At 40.2% G+C, this 23,738-nt stretch overlaps 1 protein-coding gene across 3 annotated transcripts in view; it reads right to left on the reverse strand.

The window, feature by feature from the left end:
- The window catches only part of LOC115574613 (neurobeachin-like), a 228,094-nt gene extending 206,068 nt beyond the window's left edge, over positions 1–22,026 (reverse strand). For all 3 annotated transcript variants that reach the window (XM_030406282.1, XM_030406278.1, XM_030406270.1), the window contains exon 1: positions 21,142–22,026. In XM_030406282.1, coding sequence (XP_030262142.1) covers positions 21,142–21,417 — 276 coding nt within the window. In that variant the 5' untranslated portion in view covers positions 21,418–22,026. The remainder of the gene's footprint in view (positions 1–21,141) is intronic.
- Positions 22,027–23,738: the final 1,712 nt, after the last annotated feature.

The raw sequence follows: 23,738 nt of genomic DNA on the forward strand, positions 1-23,738 counted from the left end.
TTTATTTACAAACCCTGTTTGCTTCACACTGCCATTATGGACACATTGTCACTCAAATCTGCAGGCTGGAGACCCTCGCTGAGAAAGAATCCACAGGAGGAGGAAGGAGTAGAACACGTTTAATCAGAACTACACAAAAACTGTGAAAATATATGACTATCTCTGTTGTGTTGTTCAAATTGCTGTTTTGTTTTTTCTCCTTTTTTTCACAATGAAATAACTTTATATAGACTTTCCTGCTCTGACATTTCTGGGGTTATCTAACAGTGAAGAGACTGATGCTCAAAGAGCTGCAGACTGTAACGAGAGAGTGACAGCAGAAATTTAGCTCTTCAAATACAGTGTCACAGTCTCTGCAAGCTAGCCAGTTCTACCTTAGAAATATGACATCTACTGTCGTTTTAAACGTTTTCAATGTTTTCAACCCATAATAAAAAAAAAAAAAACCTGTGGATCTACAGGTGGCTCTAAGACAGAAAAAAAAGATTAGTCAGCAGCGACACGGGATCACTGGGGGTTTGAGAAGTTTTGGACAGTCAGAGATTTGATTTACAAATCTGTAAGCCTCAGCAGTGCACATTTACTTTTAAGCCTCAAGGACATTTCTGGGCCAGTAGTGGCTCACTAATTTGTTCAAAGCTCTTAATAAAGTCAGGCATATAAAAGTGTTTCAGAGAAGTGGATCTGACTCCAGCACACGCAGAATGAGGGCAGGGAGAAAAACACTGACTCCTGGGCCACTGGTCAATAAACATTGGGGACATCATGAAAATAATCTATTTTATAAAAAACTCAATCACACTGATGTTCTTTGAGACTGTCGGACACAGACAACTTGTAAAAAGAGCCCAGTTTCTGCAGGAAGGATTTCACTCGAGGGTCTGTTTAAACAGAGAAAGTATGAGGACAGCTACACACCACATCTGCTGGCTGTGAGTAATGGCCAGAAAACTGCACGGCTGATTGGAAATGTTAACAATGACCACTGCAGGATTGTAGCCACAGGGACACTTCCTATTGTTAGCTGTGAAGATGAACTTGGAACAATCTAATCATCGTTAAGCCTACACTGTGAACACATTGTTATTATGAAGTGCAGGCACAGCTGCCACATAGATTTAGCTCGGCTGTCCTCCTGTGCCCCGGAGTAGCGGCGAGGCTGTCCTGAACTTCTTCTCACCCCGTTCCCTTTCCTGCATCGACTACCTCGTGTTGTGAAACAGAGGTTTCTCCAAGGTCAACAGTGACCTGCATCAGCCATGGCTGGCAATGTGCCACTGAAGAGGAAATCTCCTCAGAGACTGGGGCAAAAAACACACTTTCATTGCTGTGCACTGAAAAACACACTGTCAAAAACAAGCCAGACAGGATTATAGTTTACTGAAACAACATAATTTAAGCCCAAAACCAGACATTAAAGGCACATTCTAAAAATGTATACCACAATATATAAAATGTGTTAGGGGCACCGTCGTATAAAGGAAATCTAAGAAAAGAGAACTTGGCCTTATTTATTGATGTTCAACTACAATGATGTATTTATCTGTCACACTGTGCGAGTGATTGCCAAACAGAATTCTATGTTTTCATTCTAGTCATTCTGCATGTATTGATTTAGACCTGAGACACCTGCTGAATGCAATTATAGCACTGATAGAAGTGAAAACCAGCAGTCCCACTTTAGGGTTTGAGAAGACACAACCCTGTGATACCAGAAAACAAATAAATAGTACACCCAGATTATCTCCAGACACCCCATATTTAAACTGTGCAGATGAAGTTATCAGCAAAAAACAGAACAATGTGCTTTCCAGGAGAAAATATGCCACCTCCTAAAACTTACACCTGGGATACAGGACCATATCCACTTTTATCCTCTCTTGAACAGGCATATCTGCACCAATCGTCTGGCTGCAGCCCGGTCCCCTTGAAACACTGCAGATTCATAGAGGGAGACATGGTTGGTGTATATATGTGAATAAAAACTAAGGACAGTAATAAAAAAAAATCTACTATAATAAAAAAACAAATAAATCTATGTATACGAATGTAATTACCCTCGTAGTAGTGGAACACACTGATCATTACGTTAACACTTTCTACGTGTGCTGTCCGTTTTCCAGACAAGAGGATAATAGGGCTGGTCGATATGGCCTTAGAAGAATATTACAATATTGTTAGGCTGCAATACACATCATAGGTTTGAGTAGTTATCTAATCCTTGCAAGTAGAGTCCGACCTGAACTTCATTTTAGGATTGAAAGGGATATTAGGAAGCAAAATATTCCTTTATTGATATATCTGCCGATATATACATACACATATTTTTTCTAAGATCCCTCAAATGTGGTTATGCAACACTTATGATAAAAATATGTAATAGAGGTTATTTGAAATGGCATTATGCATCTAAATGCATGTCTTGCAAGACCAGTCCTCCTCTAATTGGTTGCTTTCTCTACTCTTGACTACGTGGTTTACATAGTTTCCCCAGTAAACACACCCACCATTTCCACCTTCCTCTTGGTCTTCTGCTGCTCCTCTTGGGGTCACTCATCCTCCAGAGCAGAGAATCACTGGGCTTGGGCAAAGTGGACAGGCCAAATGTCTGCTGAGCAGGCTTTTGCTGGACCCTGAGTTTTATTTACCTAATTTGTTAAATCCTTAGTTTACTTTTACTTATTCATGCATCTTTGCAACTACACTGTGTGTATAGGATAGTGGCTGAGGGGGGGAGATGGCTCTGACAGGAGGGATGCTCATACAATAAATAGGATAGGATAGATAAAATCAGGACTGAGCCTGCAGCTTTGAAAAATCCACATACTGTATGACCATCCTACTGTGAAATAAAATATGGTCAACACAACTTATAGAAACAGGCAAATATAAGCCATGTCCGGACAGGGGATTTTCTGCCCAAAGCCAGGGAATATGAGATAAAGTACTCAAACATTAATCAAAGCATGTATTATCAGTCAGAAGCATGATGCCAGGATTCAGCAATCTCAACAGCCTTTCAGCACTCCTAACACCCTGTATTCATATTAACAAGAAGAGTAAGACTGTCACACTGTCCCAAGCTGTGTTCCATATAGGCCATCTAATTCCATGCTGAATCATCTTCAACCAAATGCCACGGCAGTAATCCTTCTTTGCTTGAGACTCTGGAGCAACAGTGAGGCGCTCCAGCCAGATGTTCCTTTCAAAGCAGTCCAACTCTCACAACTAATAGCATTAGCCAGAGACACACATTTAGCATCAAGCCTTTGCTTGAAATTGGGCTTCACTATGCCCATGCGTACAACATACAGAGACTCGACTGCATCCCCAAAGGTACAAAAGAGATATGCAGCGCAGTTTGGAGCAGATAAATGTATCTACTGTTGTTCTATTTTGTTAAGCTGCATCTGAAGATAGACAAAACTGCACATACATAATTTACAATGATTTATATGCCTTTGCGCTGGTGAGAGCCATGACCTGATGCATTATACGTCCCATTCTCGTGAAGGTGATCTCAAGATTGCCTCAAGAGAATTTCTTCAAATTTAGCACAAAAATCCACTTAAAGATGGACTGATTAGATAGTCAAAGGTCAAGGTCACTGTGGCAAAACAGATTTCTGGCAATGACATTTTGTATATGTGAAATTTACTGGTCATTATTCAGCGCCTTTAGTCAGGAACAGCAGCCTGATGGGTGCGCAGACAACTGCCAGGCAGTAATTCTAGTTTTCCTGATGATTTAGTTTCTTGATGAAGTCTACACAGGTAGCATAATATACTAATTCCCTACTCAATCAACTTAAATTAACCAAGAATCAAAACTGGCACAAAAAAATCCATCTATAGGGCACCATAAATCATTATTAGGTTTATAATCACAGACAATAGAGGACAAACTGATGTGCCTGCCACTGAAAAATGAACACCATCCAAGTTGATTGACTATAGAAGCCAGGCTGCCATCATGTAATTAAACAGGGGAGGTAGAACATAATGTAGGTGTCATGAATATATGTATGAGCAACACTTTTGTGCTGAGGAAATCTGACATTAAATGGCATTTGAATCAGAAGCTATGCACCGCTGATGTTTCATTAGAGAACTGCCTGAATATTCAGAAGCAAACTGGTGAGAGTCCATCAAAATGGCTGTTAAGAGTTAGTGCACTGAACAAGATGGAAAAACAAGCAGACAGCAGACAAAGTATGTCCAACTGACTAATTATAAAAAGATCCAGTTAGAATGCGGCAGGGAGGATAATGAGCCATAAAAATGGATGGTGTCTTCGTTCATTATGCTGATCCCTTAGTATTAATTGTAATCCAGAACCCTAACTCTCACTAAGCCCTCCATTATTTCCCCCTTACTTGAGCCACATTAAATCAGCATGTGATCTAGCTCTTAAAGAGTCCTTCATGCTCCGACATCAGCAGGAAATGGAAACATCCCAGCTGTACTGGAGAAATAAACATAAACATCCAGGAGATTGATTACGCTAACCTTTATCAAAAGCAAAGCCTTCGCGGGAGAAGCAGGAAAGCAGGATGAACATGGCACCCTGGCCTCAGTCATCTAATGACAACAGACTGCAGGCTACAGCGCAGCAACACTCCAAGACCAAAGGGAATGAAGTGTAAATGAAAACATAACATATTCGAAACAGAACCATCCCATCAACAACGACAGCCCTGTCAGGCATAATGCAGAAATCTGTATTCACAGCACACATCATTAACTGCCTAGTGGCTTGTGTGCAACAGAGAATTATAAATCTGTCACTTCCTGTAATACGGACCTCAGATGCCTTATGCTACACCAATAAAGTGAGTTAGTCTCTGTAGCATGTGTTCTGTCAGCAGCTGAATTGGAAAGAGAAATCACTCAAACAAAGACCACGTTCTCAATTGGGAAGCTACTGTTGTGTGACAGTGAACATGCATCTGTATTTTTGTTCATGCACAGCACTGAGGGCAATGCTTCATGTTATAACACAGCATATGGACGGGTTTAATTCTTTCACTCACTGCCTTGGGAAAACATAACAACGGGGGCTTAAGTATATACAGTGCATCCTTTCATGACTGACAAGCCATGCTACCATATTCAAAGAGAGATGTAGGCATCTAGATGATCAGAAACTTCTGTATATCAAAGTGAATTTCATCTCAAATGGGTCGAATGAAGCAGTCAGATATTACAGGCTACAGGCTGATAGTTTGTGCTCTAATTCCCATCAAACATGTTGTTGTTTTTCCTCCATCATCACAGAATATGTGCACATTTTAGTTTTGCTTGACTCACTTTTGTCCAAACCCTTTTCAATCCCAGCCTGGTTACAAACGAGTACAGAGGCTGACAGAAAATAACGATTTACCTTTCCAACATGATTTAAATACATTTTAACGAATCACCTCTTCCAAAATTAAGACGGGGTGCGACCAATGAGGTGGCCTGCTGTTATCAAAAGCAAATACTGTCTGTCTTTTACTTGTTATCCACCTAAAGCCATATCTTGGGTTCCATGAAATAAGTATTTCACCACTGTAACAACAGTCTTTTCATTGAACTGAGCTGACTATGTATTCGAAAGACTTAAGTACTAAAGTCCGTTTGAAATTGGTGTTACATGACCAGAGAAAACAGAGGAGAAGGGCTGTGTTATTCCACTTTGTTCAAAAGGTGGAAAAACAACAACAACAACCACAATGTGTCTCACAGGGCGGATAAATGCTCACTTTGATGGGTGACTAACTGCAAGTTGGGCCACCGTCACTTGGTTTTGGCTTGTCTGGTTTCAAGTAGACAAAAAATGGCAGCCTGGTTACACATATTCTCATATTTCAGCCATACAGTGCACTAGAAATATGTTTCTGAAAACTTTTGAGGCGAGAAATAGAAAATGCAGTACCAGAATCCTGATTCATATTTGATCAGCGCTGCCAAGTTCTGACAGTTTGATCTTAGTTTCTGCGCTGCCACCTCTGTCAATCCAACTGTAAGTCCGTGGAGGTGGGCATACTAAAATGTGGAAGTGCAATCTGTAGTTTGATCAACAGCCCCAGAGCCCAGAGCTCTATGTGCAGGCACAATTAGGAGAAGTTTAATATTGTTAATTTGCATATACTATCCAACTGCTGGTTGAAAATCACAAAGTTTCCCTTAAAGGATGTACTGGATGTACTTCAAGCATTCAGTCACTCACATCCACTTACACTGCATTCATTTCCTTAGAGTCAGGAACAAGTTTGTTTTCAAGCTAGGCCACATCTCATACATGGCAACTATGTTCTGACATTGCAGCACATAAACAAGTTTCCTGGCTTCAATTCGTATATATTCCTATTAGATACAAATTGGACAAAGATTTCCATCCCAGCATGCCCGTATCCCTAGCAATCTTGAGAAACACAGCCACAGATTTTATTTACGCCTTCACCATCTAGTTATCAAGTGGTCTTTGCTACATCTCCACTGTGATTGAGCAATATGACTTTGCATGTTTGCCTGATCAGAGATGCAGCTCATCTCCATAGAAATGAGTGTGTGTGCGCAGGGTTTCATCCCCTATGGGGGGAGACAACACATTAACACCCAGGCTGGGATTTGGGTGACTGCCAAAACCACCTCCGCTCAGGAGTAAGCACATTGCTGCTGATGATGATGTTCCAACACACTTGTCCCTTGCCATAAACAGTTCTGGTTAACAATGGCTCAGTAACTGACCACTGCTGAGTTACATGCTAACAATGTGTTGTGTGACACACTGTGCTACTCAAAGGGGATTAAGATCACAATGTTCTGCAGATTTGGCATATAAGGTGTGATGTTTAGCAAAGCAAAAATATGTTAATTTGTTATCTGGATATATTAAGTGAAAGGGTTATTATAATTCAATTAATAGTACATACATATTTGGACTGTTTGTAAAATCCATCATGTATAGTAGTCTAGTCTAGTGACAGGCTAACCTGAGGAAAGAATGTAATTTACATACTGGTTTGAGCAGACTTCCTTCTGAAATGCCCTTCAGAGGTTGGCTGAGGAAGAGGGATGCCAAATTGGATCAAGCATCAAAGGAATGCCCTCTCAATGAGAGACTAATAGCCCTTTTCCAGACACATGTGCTGGCTTGGCTTGACTCGGTTTGACTCGGCGCTTTACCACAGCACTGATTCGCATCTCCATGACAACAGGGCTACTCGCTCGAAGGTGCATCTTTAACAAAAGATGCAATCGTCTTCCGTTGATAGCACTGTGCAACGGTTGATGATAGCCAGCTACTTATCATCAGGGAGTTTTAGGCTGTTGTTCCGATTTTGCCTGGCGCCTACCAGTTGTTGCAGAGGAAGAGGAAGCACCATTTGTCTCTGAATTAGTGATAGACCGATACATCGGCCAGCCGATATTATCGGCCGATTTTTGCGTTTTTTACGTGTATCGGCATCGGCTGATGCGAGCTGCTGCGTTCGCCGATCCGGCATTACTTACAGACTGGCGTCCACAGGCAGCTCCGTGTTGCTGGAGACGCTGCAAGAAATGGCTGAGCAGAAAACCAATCCAGTGTGGCAACATTTCACAGAGCACTGTTCTACCTCACCTGTTTTTAATATTTGTCAAATATTGTTTACTTGTTCTTGTTCTACCTCACATTTTTTCAATATATGTTCCTTTTTTTAAAATGAAGACTTGTAACATTTGTTATCATCATTGTGTAATTTTTATGACGTAAATTGAGGGAACAAAAGTAGTATCGGCACCAAAAATCGGCTCAAGAAAATCGGCAGTCCGTATCGGTCATCGGCTAAGGCTGATGAAAAAAAATCGGTATCGGCCCTAAAAAATCCATATCGGTCGATCCCTACTCTGAATGATGACGAAGCTCATCTGGCATCACTGCAACCTGCTTGGAGGCGCTTGGGTGGGGTTTGACCCAACCCCAGCGACGGTCAATCTCAGGCTTGAGTCGGTATAGAGACAGAGTTTTATTCTTTTTTTTAAATACTTGTAAGAAGCTCCATTTAAAGCTCAATCTGACTTTAGCTTGTTCAATAAAGTTTACATTTATAAATAAATACAAAATGTTCAGTCAATTCTGTTCAATGTGTTTTTTGTGAGCAGAAAAATCTGTACTGTATAAGGTCACGAACAACCTTCAGCTCAGTCTAGTGGGTGTGCATGTGCTGTATGTGGCTGTGACAAAACTATGTTTGAAATTGAAGCAGAAAAGAAGAAAAGGGTACTTGGAGGAATTCTCAAGCATTCTGCTGGCTCAGTCAGTTTCATTGTCGCCAATCTCTACAGGATTTTACACACATCATACTGCAGCACAGAAACACATTTGTATTAAAAAAAAGTCCCGAAAAAGACAGGGTCACCCGCTGCTACAGAGCCCCACGCAACCAGGAGTGAGCTGCTCCCTGGTTAAAATTACCCCACTGCGCTGGGGGTTTGTTGCACAGAATGCACCCAGACACAAATGCAGGCAGCAGCCAGATAGTATACCATCAGCATCTCTCTGGGGTAACACTGCGTGAGCAAGTGAGAGGGATGAGGATAGCAAGAGAAGTAGGGCCGAGGGGAGAACAGAGAGAAAATAGATCCATGGCCTTTGCACAGTCGTTTGACCTATCTGTAGCATTTCCTCAAGGCACTGGCTGTTGGTTATCAATGAAACCACAATGAGTCTCTACCCAACAGAATGGCAATATGCAGCCCAGCAACTGTTATCCTATAATTTGTTCTATCATTTATTTAGTTGTGTCACATATTAATACTCTTTACGGCAATATTTTCCACCAATTGGACGATCCCTTTATGATCTTCTGGGTGGATGCTGGCAGCTAAATTTGCATGATGGTAACACAAAAAAGAGAGTGAATATGACACAGAAGTGAGTGATTCTCAAGAGGAGAACGACTCCTAACAACTGAGACAAAATGAGCGGCTCTTCCCTTAAAGAGCAGCCACTTCTGTCACACTGATGTGGTTTGTTTCTGAGAAGTCTGACACAGACCAGAAAACATTGTGAAGCCATTTTGGCAATGGTAAACAATGGACATAGAATATACCAGAATGTACAATTGTGCTAATTTGCCAAGGAGAACAACATTATGGGCCCAAAATTTTCTCTATAAACACTGATGATAAGAAAAAGTGATATAAGACTTAAATGATAAGAGGAATCAAGGGCATTGAGAACCTGAAGACCTCGTGAAAATTAGAAACATACAACTGTACCTAGTCATCCAAGGGACAATAAAGCCGAAAAAAACATTTGCAGACACAGCAGTGAAAAGGAAATGTTAAAAATGCGGTCCTTCCCTTTGTCCTTGGCTGAGGACAAGAAAATGCATTTCAGCACATTCTCCCTGAATCAATCCACAGTTCAGGTAAATCACCTTTAAACAAACAAATTTGCACAAAATCAGAATTTCAATTTTCCCTCAAATCCTAAGAAGATTATCGTGAAGTAGATCAGATGGAACTGCTCTTGGCTGAAATTGGATGGCTTAGAAGAGAATAAACTTTACTGAGGAAGTGAAACTTCAGCATACTGTAGCTCCCCTCTGATGCATGTGGTTCAAACTGGAAAAGGCTTACTAAAGGATTCATGAAGGTGAACACGGCTATTCCTGATAAATGACTTAATTATCTCACCATACAGAGCATGTAGCATATTGAGGACTATCTCAGCTACATTACCAGCATTAATGTGATACTTAATTGGTCCATGTAGGTAAATTATCTTTCATTGACCCAGTCTACACACAGGTCTGAGGGCTCCCAGCAGCCTGTAGTACAGATTCATGCTCAAGGACATTTTTAGCAAGATATCAGTGGCGCTAAGGGGCGGAATAAAAATACACAAGTTTCAGATCAATAATAGTTCTTATAGAATGGCTTGGCATGATGTCTGACAAACCCAGAACCAGGTGGAAATGTCAGTAGAATTCTTCCAGTCCCTGTAAACTTGTGAAAGATATTTGTTTGTTTGTTTGTTTTTTGGGCTAAACAACTGCAACATGCCCTAACCTAAATTAAAGTTGAAATCCATTATAAATAATTTGAATGTTTGTGCAATACATGCATGTATGCCACGAGTCAGTGCAGTAAAGAGCAAAAAAGGCAAGATCCCATTAGGTAATGTTTCGAAAGCAACAAAGAAAACAATTGTGGGGGAAATAAACTGGAGCGTGACATTTGCAAAATTGTACCAGAGGTGCTATCGATCCGAGATTGATCAAAGTGCGCAATTGACTCAACAGCAGCAGAGGGATGCTTACAGTAAAGGCCAACCATAACTGAAAGCAGCTTAGGCCACACACAAGTCTCAATCCTTGTCTTTCATCTATTATGCATTTCCAGATATACTGATTGTCCCTTGACGGCAAAGCTGCACACTAAAGGAGTTTTATTTTTCCAGTGAAGCAGCTGGTGAAAATAAACGGTTGGCTCTGGTGTGGTTCAATTGATTTTCATTTAACACTATAAAACAAAAGTTAATTAATTTAGGGCAGCTTAGATTCCATTTTCAATAAATTCACAATGCAATAACATGCTTTGCAATACCCAATAAATACTGTTTTCAGTTGCTACTATGACAACAAAAAAAAACAACTTAAAATTGCCAGCTTGGCTTTTAATATGGGGCAACATGAATCTTAGATTGTCTCTGAAGAAGGAAAGACAACCTTCAAAGAGAAGGAGATGGAGAGTCTTCCCTGAAGCCATCACAAACGAAAGCCTTTATTGGCGATTAATATAAAAGAGACTCTTCTACTTTTTCCAGGTTTAAGTCCAAACTAAATAAATGGATGTAATGTGAAAGATGCCTTCTGGTTTTCAACTGTTGAGATCTCTGGGTAAAAAGAACCGACAACGGTGAAGAAGAAAAAACACAGATATCAGCATTTTGCCGTAGAACTGACTACCAGGGTCTGACCAGAGGGAAGAGGCAGAACAGAGCAGACTTATCTAAACAAAACATGAGAAAACATCATTAAAGAAATATATTTCAATAAATAATTTGTAATAATGTAAAAACAAAGAAGCGCTGTCCAAACTACCTCCAGAAGGCCGATTCATACAATTAGGACCTGGACTACAAAGGCTGTTTTTTAATATAGACCTTGTGATGACAGCCAGCGTTGGACAGGATGATCTAAGCGGCCAAACCTAATGAGCTGTGAAAGTTCAGATGGGGCTGATAACCAATGTGACCATGTTATTATTTATACATATAAAGAAGCTTGAAGAGGAACTGTGGTTTGTTTTGTTGGGGCAGAAAAAAGTGCTATGAATATTGTGTGATTTTGCTGGTATCCAATATTTTTCAACTAACTTAGGCAGTTTGCCAATAACAATAAATGCACATATGTATCCACCTAACTGGAGAACATCCAGTCTTTCCTGTTGTTAAAACAGTCCTTTGATTTAACTTATCACTAGATTAATGACACCATTGACCTTCTGATTTGTTCCCTATAAACCCATCTGCAAATCGGGAATTTAATTTCCTGGGAAAATGAAGGCTGTGTTGGATTGAGACCATGTTTCTCCATATACCTTGTCTGTTCCACTTTAAATCAACATATCATCATGCCTTATGTTAATGGAACGGCCCACTGACAGGTGCAGGCATACAATACTTTTCAAATTAAGAAGCCTGCTTAGTTACCAATTCGCATCATGTGCCTGTCATATCAGCAAACACTTTTATTTCAGGTCGATAAAAATACTTCATGTTGAAGCTGATATCATCGTGCAGCTCTGCTATTTTCTGATGCTGTCAGTCACAAACATATTTTCCAGGGAGACTTCCAAGAGAACTTGTTACGTCCACGATGTGACCCTTCAGACTGCAAAACCGCAGAGGTAATTTCTAAAAAAAAAAACAGCTGATGTCAAATCTAGTCAACCGACAATGTTTAAACAGTTTGTTGCAAAATAATGCATTTGTCTGTTTTTGTTCATTTTCTGCTTCCGACAGGTGTGATCATAGCTCTACAATTTCAATCAAGCCTACAGTGAAGACAAGATTGAGTAAATTAAATGTCTGAGTGAAAGATGGTGCAAATTTACTTTAAGCTACTCTCTGAGCCGTTAGCGATTAGGGAAAGCGAGCAATATGAGATTCAAAGCAGTGTCTGCAAGCCGAGAGCAAAAGTAACAGTTGTGCCAATAGCAACATGAAGAGAGCAGTTTACCCAGATGAGCAAAATCCCCTTAGTGTCAACACGCCTTGTGCCTGCATTGTACTCTGCTCTACTGAAGCAACTGTCAGCAGAGGAAGAGATATCTATTCCTCTGCAAAACATACTGTTCTCATAGTTATTTTTCACATGCAACTATCTAATGTGAGACTTGTCATTGGTGTTTATCATGATCATATTCGGAGAGCAGTATTTTTATTTTCAACAGTTAAAAATCTGGATGTCACCTCCCGTTTCTTCCAAATTGCACAAGTTTTTAACACAGATGCAGGAACTCTAATTAATGCCTTCATCACATCCAAATCAGTAGATCTTTTACTCTGTAGCATTAAAAAAAAAAACAGTTAGTCCAAAATGCAGCTGCGATATTTGTTATTAAAACCAAAAACATTAGAAAAAACATAACACCGACTCCACTCCTCTTTCATAAAGCAAATGCTGCTCCTTATTAACTACAAAACTCTACAAAAGGATTAACACCTTCTTAGTTGGCAGACTTAACAGTATTACAAAGATCAATCTATTCTGTTAAAATGTTCTTGCATAAAACAACACTACTGTGAAAAACAGCTTGAGACTTTAAAACGAGACTGAAAACATGCTCTCCTATAACTGAAGTGTATAATTATCTTTTTCTGGGATTGAATTTACAGCTTTCTGTGACTCAAAATAAACTCACTGACCCAAACTAAAAAGAACCCACATATGAAAATTCACATTTCTCTCAAAATGATGTACAGATAGCAGACATAAAAGGAAAAAAAGGTAGGGAGTGCTAATCTGAAACCCATTTGGAAAACAAGCCAAGAAGTCACGTTCTTTAGGACCCTCGGTGTGAAAATCTTAAAACAGAATCAATGTTACAAACAACCTGCAACCCCAAAAACATCTTCTACCCAGCCATTTCTCACTTTGTCTTGTGCAATTGGGTGTTTAAGGATATTTAATTACTCCGATGCACAAACATTTTTAAGGTCATGAGGGGCAATGATGTTTAATTCTTTTTTTTATTAACCTCCTAATGTTTACAGTGAAACACTGATGCTTACCCAAGCTTCTTAATCAGCAACTAAATGGAAAATACATAGTCCTGTATCCAGTCCATTGCCTTAGTGAAACAATATGACATCCGTTTAACTACAATGAAAGCACCCATGGCGAAACCACCGTTTCTAGGTGCTGCAGATGGTTGAAAAATGTATTTAGAAATGTATTTTGTTCATGCTAGACAGGCTGTCTGAAGCTTTCTGCCACAACATATCAATAAGTCAATGAATTCAATACCTCAGCCACCCTCAGCACCTCTCCTTTCTGCAGCTGTGTTTGAGGTTGACATGTCTGTGAGGACTCTCCTCCAGCTAAGCCCTACATTGCCTGATGATGATGCATCAACCATATTCAATGAAAACTTTCCTCAATACTCACAATGAATTTTCACATGAATACATTGATTGTTAACTAGTCAAACTTTTTACCTTTTTACTATACATTTCAGGAAGTTGGGGAGCGTGTGACTTGCGGGCATTGCACCCTGAGAATATACATTCTTCAATGATCTGTAGGATTATTTTTACTTGCAGGGGGCTGGAGCTTATCCTGGAATTCAGTTGGCCAAAGGACAAAGACTCTGGGCAGATCGCCAGTCCGTTGTTGGAGCTAACTCAGACAGACAGAGTCAGTCTCTCTCACACATACACCTATTAGCAGTTTAGAGCACTCAGTCCAGCTAAATGTATGTCTTTGGTTTGCTGGCAGAATATCCACAACCAAGCAATTGAAATTCCCCAAATGACAGGTAGATTGGACAGAGACATTTGCTTTTGGTTTTGATCTGACAGCTAGCGACTGCTCCCTCATGCCAGAGTGAAATATACTACTGAAACAGAACAGAACAGAACACAGAGTGAAGATGAAAATTGACTTTCTTTGAATTGAGCAAGCCAGCTACCTCTGAGATAAATTACAGCTCTTACGTGTGTTCTTTGTAGCCAGAGGTGTCCTGGTACTACAACAATTTAGCTTCTTAAATCTGCAGACCAGAGGATCCTCCTTAGTCTCTTTTCGACCGTGTTGACTGCTGATTGGACGGGAAATGTGCTTTACATAATGAACATACAGAGAAAAGAGGGGAACAGGAGGAGACTGGAGGGGAATAACTGGAGTCTCAGGAGGGTGCTTAGTTCAGATAGAAAATGAACTGAACACAAGAACAGACACCGAGACCAAGCCCGTGTCAGAATGAGACTCAACAATCAGCTCACATGTTACTCTTCCAACTAGGTTGTAGTTGATTGTTTAGTCTCGTCCCCAAGTCATCTGATGCTTTGGTCAGCGATCTCCATTTGTCCAGGAAACCGAAATCATCCAGGACATGTGAATCGTCACCATGTTTTTGGAACAGAAACCCTGATTCCTAGGTACTTCAAGTTGTTTAATCTGAGTGGCAAAGTCCTGTTTAGAAGCATATAATCAGTAAAGCTCCAGTGAACTCTGCTTAAAGTCTGGAGAGCAGTCACTTGGTTCAGGCACACCAACTCTCCAGCCACATCACCCAACAAAAGGCCCGCATCCTGACTAATTTGGCTTTCCAAACAACAATATCCTCACATAAAAAACGTTTTTCACCTTAGAGATTTTCCTTTCTTTATTCAGTTCTGATTCAGGAAAATTACTCTCGAAAGCATCTCCTAATCAAAAACAGCAAGGATGAGTGATTACTAATCATAGTCCAATGTGCATCGTTGCGCCTGTCATAAGGATAATTGTAGTAGCGCGTGTAATGCCATTAAGCTAATGAAAATAATTGATTTGGCAACTATTGGTGATCATATATTTAACGAAGCAGCACAGGCATATGAAATACTGAGAATCTGTCATTTTCTCATTCAAAGTGTCTCAGCAGGCTGGTGTGCTTTCTATCTAAGCTGGCAATTCAAAGTCATATCAGAGAATTAACTATAAAATCACTGAGGCAGACGGTAAGGGAATACTGCAGTAGCAAGAGTAATGCACCTCTTGTGAGAGGAATTTATCCTGGAAATGTTTTGAAGTAAAATTCTATGTTTGGAAACTAGAACAGGATTTCGTTACCACTTCATGGAGCCAGCAAGGTGAAACGTCGTTAAAGAGAAAATCCATCAAATATCTTTTTAATACACAACACTCCACCCCTGAGGCTTGAAAGGCGATGTAGGGGGGGTTTTGATATTGATGAAAAAAAAACTTGGTCTACTCTGGTCAGCTTGACTTCATATCTAAATAAATCTGTATTATAGGGCTGCAGTCGACTATTTTCTTGAGTAATCGATTAGTTGTTTTGGGCTATAAAATGACCATGTCAATGTCCATCAGTGTTCCCAAAAGGCCATGATGGAGTACCTGAATGCCTTATTTTGTCCACAATGTAAAGATTTTGTTTTTCACAGATGAATAAAGAAAACTGAAAATTTCATTTAAAAAGGCAGAACCAGATATTTCCCCTTTTTCTTTAGTAAAAATAGTCAACCTGACTATGCACCAACTAATAGTTTAAAACCAATGGATCAATCATTACAGCCCTACGCTGTACATATCCATAATGTAGAAACTTATCACCCACTCCTGAAGCATTATCTTCGTCCGTGTTTGTTTACACTCTCTGCAGTATCCAAACACATAATTCTCATCAAATTCTTCACACTGTACCTGTTTGTTACTTTTTTTTTCAAGCAGTCCCTTGAGACTCCCTTGAGAAGCAAATGTGATTGCAAGCCACAAACACAAACAGCTAACTGCAGGCGCTGCAAACGGAAACTGTATTTTGCCATATTGGATTATACACGAACATGTGGAACGCAAGCTTATAAATGGATGGTAGATAAGCGGACTATATTGAACAAGTGTATGTTTTCCATACTTTTTTCTACTATTAAGCGTTGTAACCACCAATGTTCAAGTTGACAGCAGCTTCAGTTCTTTATAAAGAACGAATCCACCGCTTATAACACCCACCCTTAAAGTCTACAGCGAGGGAGTGATGGATACTAAAAGAATATAATTTGGGAGGAGTGTCGCTTGAACAAGGTCTAAACAAGCTTGACAATAACTCTGACCTGGCATGGCACTCAAGGGTACCAACAGTGTATTTCATGTTTTTGTGTTAACATCAACCACTTGTCGACAGCACATGAGAAATTCCTCCCAAATGACAGGATCAAGGTGAACTTCTTTTCACACCTCTCTCCATTACCCATGTGATCATAGTTGACTTGCCATTGAGCAATGCGACTTTCTCTTTTGTCAGAGAACTGTTCACTGAATGATTAAGTGACAAAGAGCACGGCAGAAATACCCACTCCTTTTTTCATGTCTTGAAGAGGGTCAGCTGACCTGTTGCAAAGTGTCTGACTATCTGAGTAGGAGACAAAAATGCACTTTGATTCCAACGTAATGGTTAGAAGACAACAATCGGTATCATCTATCCTGTACCAAAATTTGATAAAGATGTATGATCAATATCTATGATCAGAGTTAGATGGAAACCTGAGCTTAAGATGCAGCTGAAAACAGCACTAAATCTTAGCCTTTCTTACCCTTGGGCTTACATAAACTACAGCGAATTACCTTTTGAAAAGAAATACAAAAATGGGAATTTATGGGTTATCTTAATGGTATCAACCATGAGAAGCAGTTGATTACCTGTTATTGTTGTTGGCTGTGTATCCTCACCATGAGGGCAATGATCTGATTATATGATCTAATATGGAAAGTAGTATAACTAAGTGGTCAGGCGCACTGTTTTTATTCTATTACTATTACACAAGGTCAAAGGGATACACTGACATACACACACACCTAAAGGCAGAGAATAACAAAACCACCAGCCGAAAAAACAACAACCTATTGGGAGAGAGAATGAAGACAAAAAAGAAATGAAGGGGTCATAAACACCATCTTATTTCTATGCAAGTAGTGTTTTTTGCTGACTACTTTATGAGCCATTTCAAGCCAGAGAGGGCAATTATCACACTAGAATTCACATTATTCTGTTTTTCATACCATAATATTAAAATGAAATATGTAGGGCTCCAGACTAACTTTTCACAGTGGTTTGATGGTGTGCGTAACTGCTTCATCTAGGCGCAACAGCACATCATTTAGATGCACCTAATACTACATTTTAACACGGTATGTATATGAGTTAAAATCTGAAAAAAGGTGAAAATGCATTCAAATAGTAGCATATGCAAAAATAAATTGTGGTAACTTCAACAGAAATAAAATAAATTAATAACTTAATTTCAGTTCCACCGGTACAACCAATGAAAGTGTTCAGTAGCACTTGACAGATCTACAGCCATATTTGAAACCAAAATAGTCACAGCCTGGAGCCCTGTATGTGTATGTGAACCGATTGACAGTCTTATCCATGTCAACCCAAGAGATAAACAGACAAACTGTCCGCAGTGGTTCTGCTTGTGTTATGTTAAGAAAGGCTCCAGATCTGCATATTCCATGACAGGAACACTGCAGTAAATTAATAAGTTAATGTCATTTTGATGAGGAGAAAAAAATGCCAGCAGAGAGTAAAATATTTGCAGAGCTGAGGGTTCTGGGACACTCTAATGTAATGTTTTACACTCTACAGTTGGATCTTTCTGATGGGTGCTGCCCATTTTATAAATCTGACGAAAAGTCCCGTCTCAACATCTAAGATTGGTTTCTATGCTTATTATGTTAAGGAGCTGTAATATCAGATCAATTTAATGATCACATCTCCCATCTAAGGAGTTCAAGAAGAACTTCAGCTGAATAACAATTTTATTTTTAAATACCAGAATAAGACACTTTTTCATGATAGATGTTCAAGATCTCCTGCTCACAACTTTCCCGGGATGCTCCTTGGACGGAAAGAAGGACATTATTATTTCATTACTCCGCAAATTGGACCCCATGAGAAACAGTTAAGGATCCTTCAGGATCTTCAGACCGTCTCCTCACTTCAAACAAAATCTGCATTTATGAGCATAACAATTTCCGTAGCCATGGCATCTTACAGGCGGAGAGCTTGCTTGCATGATAGCTTTCGCCACCTTCTTCTCTCTGGTATTATTCATGCACACTTTGTGATGTCATTTTGATGAAGAGGCTGATATAATAACAATTACGGTGTCATCTGGTGCCATGATTGCTGCAATATATGTGGTTCATTTGTATGCACATATTATGGATGGAGGTTGTATTTTTCTTTGCAAACAAATCAAATCAATTCACACTGATGTGATATCCTAAATAATACACCACAGCAAAGCAGTAATGGCCTCCGTTAATTAAAACTGTCATTCAAAAGTTTGGGGACCTGTACATCACTGAGAAAACGAATGAAGTGCGCTGCTGTATGATGCATGTCAGAGCAATTACTTTACAATATAAACATGCACAGAGGAGGCAGATGTGACATTAATTAAGCCCTGCATTCAGTAACAGTACAATAGAGAAATGACTAAAACAAGATCAGCGTCTGGTTCAAATAATTGTCTATTGTCTAGACAATCAGTGTAGACCACTGCGTGTTATTCCTTGAACACATTTCCTGTGAAAATAGCACTCTCAAAGTGTGAGAGGCCAAGGTGTCAGAGACTCCAGCCATTGCAGTACTACTCTCATGTCTGAACATGCCAAGGGCTACAATTTGTCCTGCTCCACAAAGTGGATTTCTGTTGTGCCAGAACAGGTCGTAATTAATCTCTAGTGTGCTAACAAGGAGAGGCGAAACCACTGCAAACAGGCTCTGCTGTAGTACTACTGCAGATGGTCAAAGCAAAGGTGTAAGTTCCTTCTACGGTCCTTTCATATCATGTTACACTGTGCCAATGGATGGAGCTGTCTTCATTTACTAGGCTAACCCTGGTCTCAAATCCTCAACCACCTTCTGCTGACAATCGTTGCTTCTCACTCTCCTCTCGCTTTGCTACGTCTGTTATGATATCATACAGCGAATTATGAGAGCAGACACTTCAGGTCTGGTGAGAAAGCGGAAGAAAAAGGCTAGAGAGAAAATAGTCCCCGGGTCAATATTGATCTGGGGAAGACCAGCATCAAACACACACAAGTTTTCACACTTCCGTTAGGAGCGACTCCAGGGTACACCAAGAATATTCATCCTTATTAACACACTGCTGAGGAGCTGCGGAGCCCAAATTATCGCCTAACACTGACTGGTTCTTGAGCCCTCCTCTTAGAGGTGTTAGCAGTTATGAATTCCCTGAAAACCGCTTATGAAAGCATCAATGATTTGTCAATGGAGGGATTAACAGATGGAAAGAAAACGAACTGCCAACTATTTTGATACCTGATTAATTGTTTCAGTCATTTTCCAAGCAAAAATGTCAAACATTTGCTTGTTTCAGCATCTTAAATTAGAGATGCATTCTACACACACATGTATATTGTATATTGTGTATATATTATCGGCCATTTAACAGTATCTGCCTGGCGTTGTTCATTTCATCTGATGGTGGTTTATATATATATATGAACATACGTATATATACCATATGTATGTTTATGTGTTCTCTTCTTTTGCCTTCTTGTGTTAACTAGTTTGGCTTGACTGTTAATTGAGCATTAATCCTGTTATATCATCTTTCTGAGTATCGCTCTTTTGTTCTGTCTGCCAAAGCACTTTGTCAGCTCTGTTTTTAAATGTGCTCTATAAATAAAGCTATTATTATTATCATTATAATCATAAAAGAAGGAATGCAGCCATTGTGCTCTTGACATCAAACTGCTGCACCTGGATAGAGCCACACAGTTTAGACTGAAGAGCCAAACAAGTTTTTTACGGGTTCAGAGGAAAACAACATGTTTGCAACTTGTAATACGTGTCCCACATTCCAGGGTAAGGATAGGTGGAATAAAGTCTGTTTTTAACACAACCAATGTTATCAGAGCTGTGGATTATTAATCATCCATCTTTGCTCACTGCGTCTTCTCGCATTTCTTACCCACAGGTCCCTCCGGTGTGCATAAACTGCAGGTAAGGAACTTCCTTTTTAAAAGACAAAAATGTGATTATCGGTTATCTCATTTACCATGAGAAGAAGTTAATTATGGGTTATCCATAATCAGCTGAACAAAGTCCTTATCATTGATCCCCATCTTAAATGTAAGGATTTACAGCTTCTCTTTGCCACATTTCATGGTAGAGTATTTGTGCTTTGGACTGTTGGTGGGACAAAACAAGCGATCTGATCACTTCACGCTCCGGGAAATTGTGATCAGCATTTCTCACCTATTTTTGACATTTAATTAATAAAACAATAAATCATGAACATAATCAACTGATGAGTTGCAACCCTATCAACAGCCACAGTCCCTGGCATGTTATGGGGACCTCCACAGACACACACACACACACACACAGCAGAAGCAGCAGCAGCAGATGCATGTTGCCTCTGTTCACCTACATTACACTCGATCAACACAAAATGCCTTTGGAAATTGCCTAAATTGCGCAGCAGCAAACAATGCAGTATTCACAATACATTTAAATCCCAGCAGGTGTGTATTTTTACCTACACTGACATCATTCACATCAGCCTGCTTGGTTAACAAGTCACACAGAGAAGTTGCTGAACTTGAAAACTTGAGGGCTGGTTTTGGATCAGCATCCCTCATCCCACCTTGTCTGGGTGCATGTGTGACTTCTGGCTGTCCACTGGCTGTTCGCTCGCACATATCCCGTGGCACTTGTTCACATTAGTGCAGCCAATAATTCGATAATTATTTGCACTGTGTCGATATTAAAAATGACACCGTTTTGTTGCACGTCAACATTGTTATTGGTGCAACTGAACAGCACTCTCGATTTGGGATTACAAGCATTAACGTCCAGTCACAGAGTGAAAAGAGAGGAAAGGGGGGGAAACACGTTTACTCACCAAATTCAGCACCGTTTCCACAATATCACGGTTGCTAACCTCTCCGACCTGGATCAGTCCGATGAGAACAGCAAATTTCATTTTGATATTCCGGATAGGAACCGATGGATTGATAATCCCAGCCGGGAGGACCACTGAACCTGAGCCGGACATCATCATCGTCTCACCGGCGGCGGCAGCGGAGACTGCAGCCGCGTGTTGCCTGTGACTTGGAGGAGGCTGTCGGTCCGAGAGCGACACCGAACCCGGCATTGTCACCGGTCTCTCGCTTGTCATGTCCACCCAGACCGGGCGGCTCTTCGGGAGAGGCTTGTTACACGTCTTCCCCCTTGTGATGAATTGAATCACTGCTCCGAAGCATCAAGAAGAAATGAGAGAGAAGAAAGAGAAGACTCGCGAAGCCCCGAAAAACAAAAACAAAACACAAACAAGAACCCACTCTGTGTCAGTTAGATCCACTCTCAGGAGTTCCGGTGAGGGAGTCCGGTGTGTTGTCGGTGCCAGCCGGTTAACTGAGCTGACTGACCTGCGCTGTGTACACAAAGATGTGTGTATGTGCCGCTCTCCTGGATGCGCGTCTCCGTGCCTGCGCTGCTGTCACCGCCATGTTGCCGCCCCCTGCCTGCGGTTCCGCTCACCACGCCTGCGCTGGCTGAGATGATGGAGCCGGAGAGCCGGAGACTGACCGCTAGCGAGGGGGCCTCCCCGAGCCGCCCAGCGGGCAGGTGGGAGCAGCGCAGTACGGAGCACTTCCTGGAGCTTAGCATGGCTAATTATAGACAGATAAGCTGTAGTTTTATATTGCGACACACATCCATTTAATAAAGTTTGCCTGTTGGTGAGTTAAACCCATCCGGTTAGGTAATAATAATAACTTGGCTACTGCTCAAGATGATAGCTTTAGGGTCCCAAAACAAAGATGGCAGCCGGAAGTTATGTGACTTACGTATCCGGTCTGAATGGAGATATTAAACATTGTTATTTAAATGTGAAACGTAAAATCATTCGAAATTAAAGAGATACAGAAATAAGCTTATACTGTATTATAATTAGTGATGGCTGGGACAGCACAGGTGTAGCCAGTAAACTTTTAGGCAACTGGATCACCAAATCATACCAGCCCAACTTACTCTAAGGGTTTCAAATTGCAAAATTACCCCCAACAATCTTTCATCAAGAAATGTTAACAAATGAGATTAAATTAATTTTAATGCGGCATTATGTAAGTGTTTTCCCTTACCATGAGTATTTCTTGTGACCTCATACAGTCTCATCATTACATTGCCTACAGTCGCATATGTTGAAGACCATTCAGAAGACTTTTTGCATCTGAGACCCACCACTTTTCGTGGACGCCCTTACCTTTGGGTCTAGCACATACTCCTACGAATGGATAATGGTTCATGGTTGTCAGTGTTTAAGTTTAAAACAGTGAAAAAAGCTCAAGTCATTTTGGTCTATAGGACCAGTAGCCCGGACTTAAATGAGATATGAGTTTTATGGTCGTTTAAATTTTATTACAGTGGCTGTTAGGTTAATTAAAGCTATAAAGGTGTGATGGTTTGCTTTTATTAATAGGTGTCTTAAAGGTTATCATTTAATTGAGAGACCAGACGCTGAACCATTCAGACTATCTTTTTGCTTAAGGCCATGCTTGACTGTCCACCTGAACATTGTTCTCACGAACATGTGAACATTTGACTTGTATTATTGTTATACAGATTCTTCCTCCTTTCATATAAATGTGAACTAGTTTCATTACAGTTTGAGCTTCTGGTGCAAGAGATATATTGATCAGTCTGTGAGACACAAAGGTGACCCTGACCATCAATGCAAAGCAGTACAACTAATTCTGTTATAGTTAGATCAATAACCTCCGTAAACTATGAGTCAAGTTTTCTCCCAGTGCTCTCGTTGAATTAGTATAAGGGTCTGCTTTTTGGCACATTGATCTGCTAACTACAGACAGAATTCTAAGAATATACTGACATTATCAGAAATTCACTTTACATTTACATATGTATCTTTTGTTTTGAATGTTTTATGATACAGTATCAAGAAGAGTGACTTCTCCAATATTACATTTATGGCCTGTTTTACTTCGCTAAGTCTTATGGAAAGAGATATACAGTATGTAATAACAACTAACATAGCAGTTCCAGTGGTTACATAAAAGTGACTGACACCGACAGCTTGGCAACAATCCTGTCCATCCTGCTGACTGACAGCCAGAAGCTGAGCTTGCATTTCCTGACCTCGTTAAGCTGATCTGTGTCAGCATGGTTTCAAAAGAGGTAGCAATAATTGCAGGCTTTATAAAGCTACATATGATGTATATTACTGAACAGTTTTATAGCTTAATTTGATTTGCACATATGCAGTGCATAACAACTGCCAATCAGATTATTTCGCCTGTTCACCTATGAGTAGATGAAATGTAATTTCACCCTGTGATGTTGGTCGTTTTTTATCGCACTGTATTCTTATGAGCTATTATGAGCCAAAAGTACTTTCATAATACTATATCTTTGAATTAGCAAACACAACCTTAATTTTCTCAGTTCAGTTGTGCAAAATGCCCTTACAGCTATTGCTTT

The sequence above is a fragment of the Sparus aurata genome, chromosome 2 (assembly GCF_900880675.1).
Source record: "Sparus aurata chromosome 2, fSpaAur1.1, whole genome shotgun sequence".
Taxonomy (NCBI): domain Eukaryota; kingdom Metazoa; phylum Chordata; class Actinopteri; order Spariformes; family Sparidae; genus Sparus; species Sparus aurata.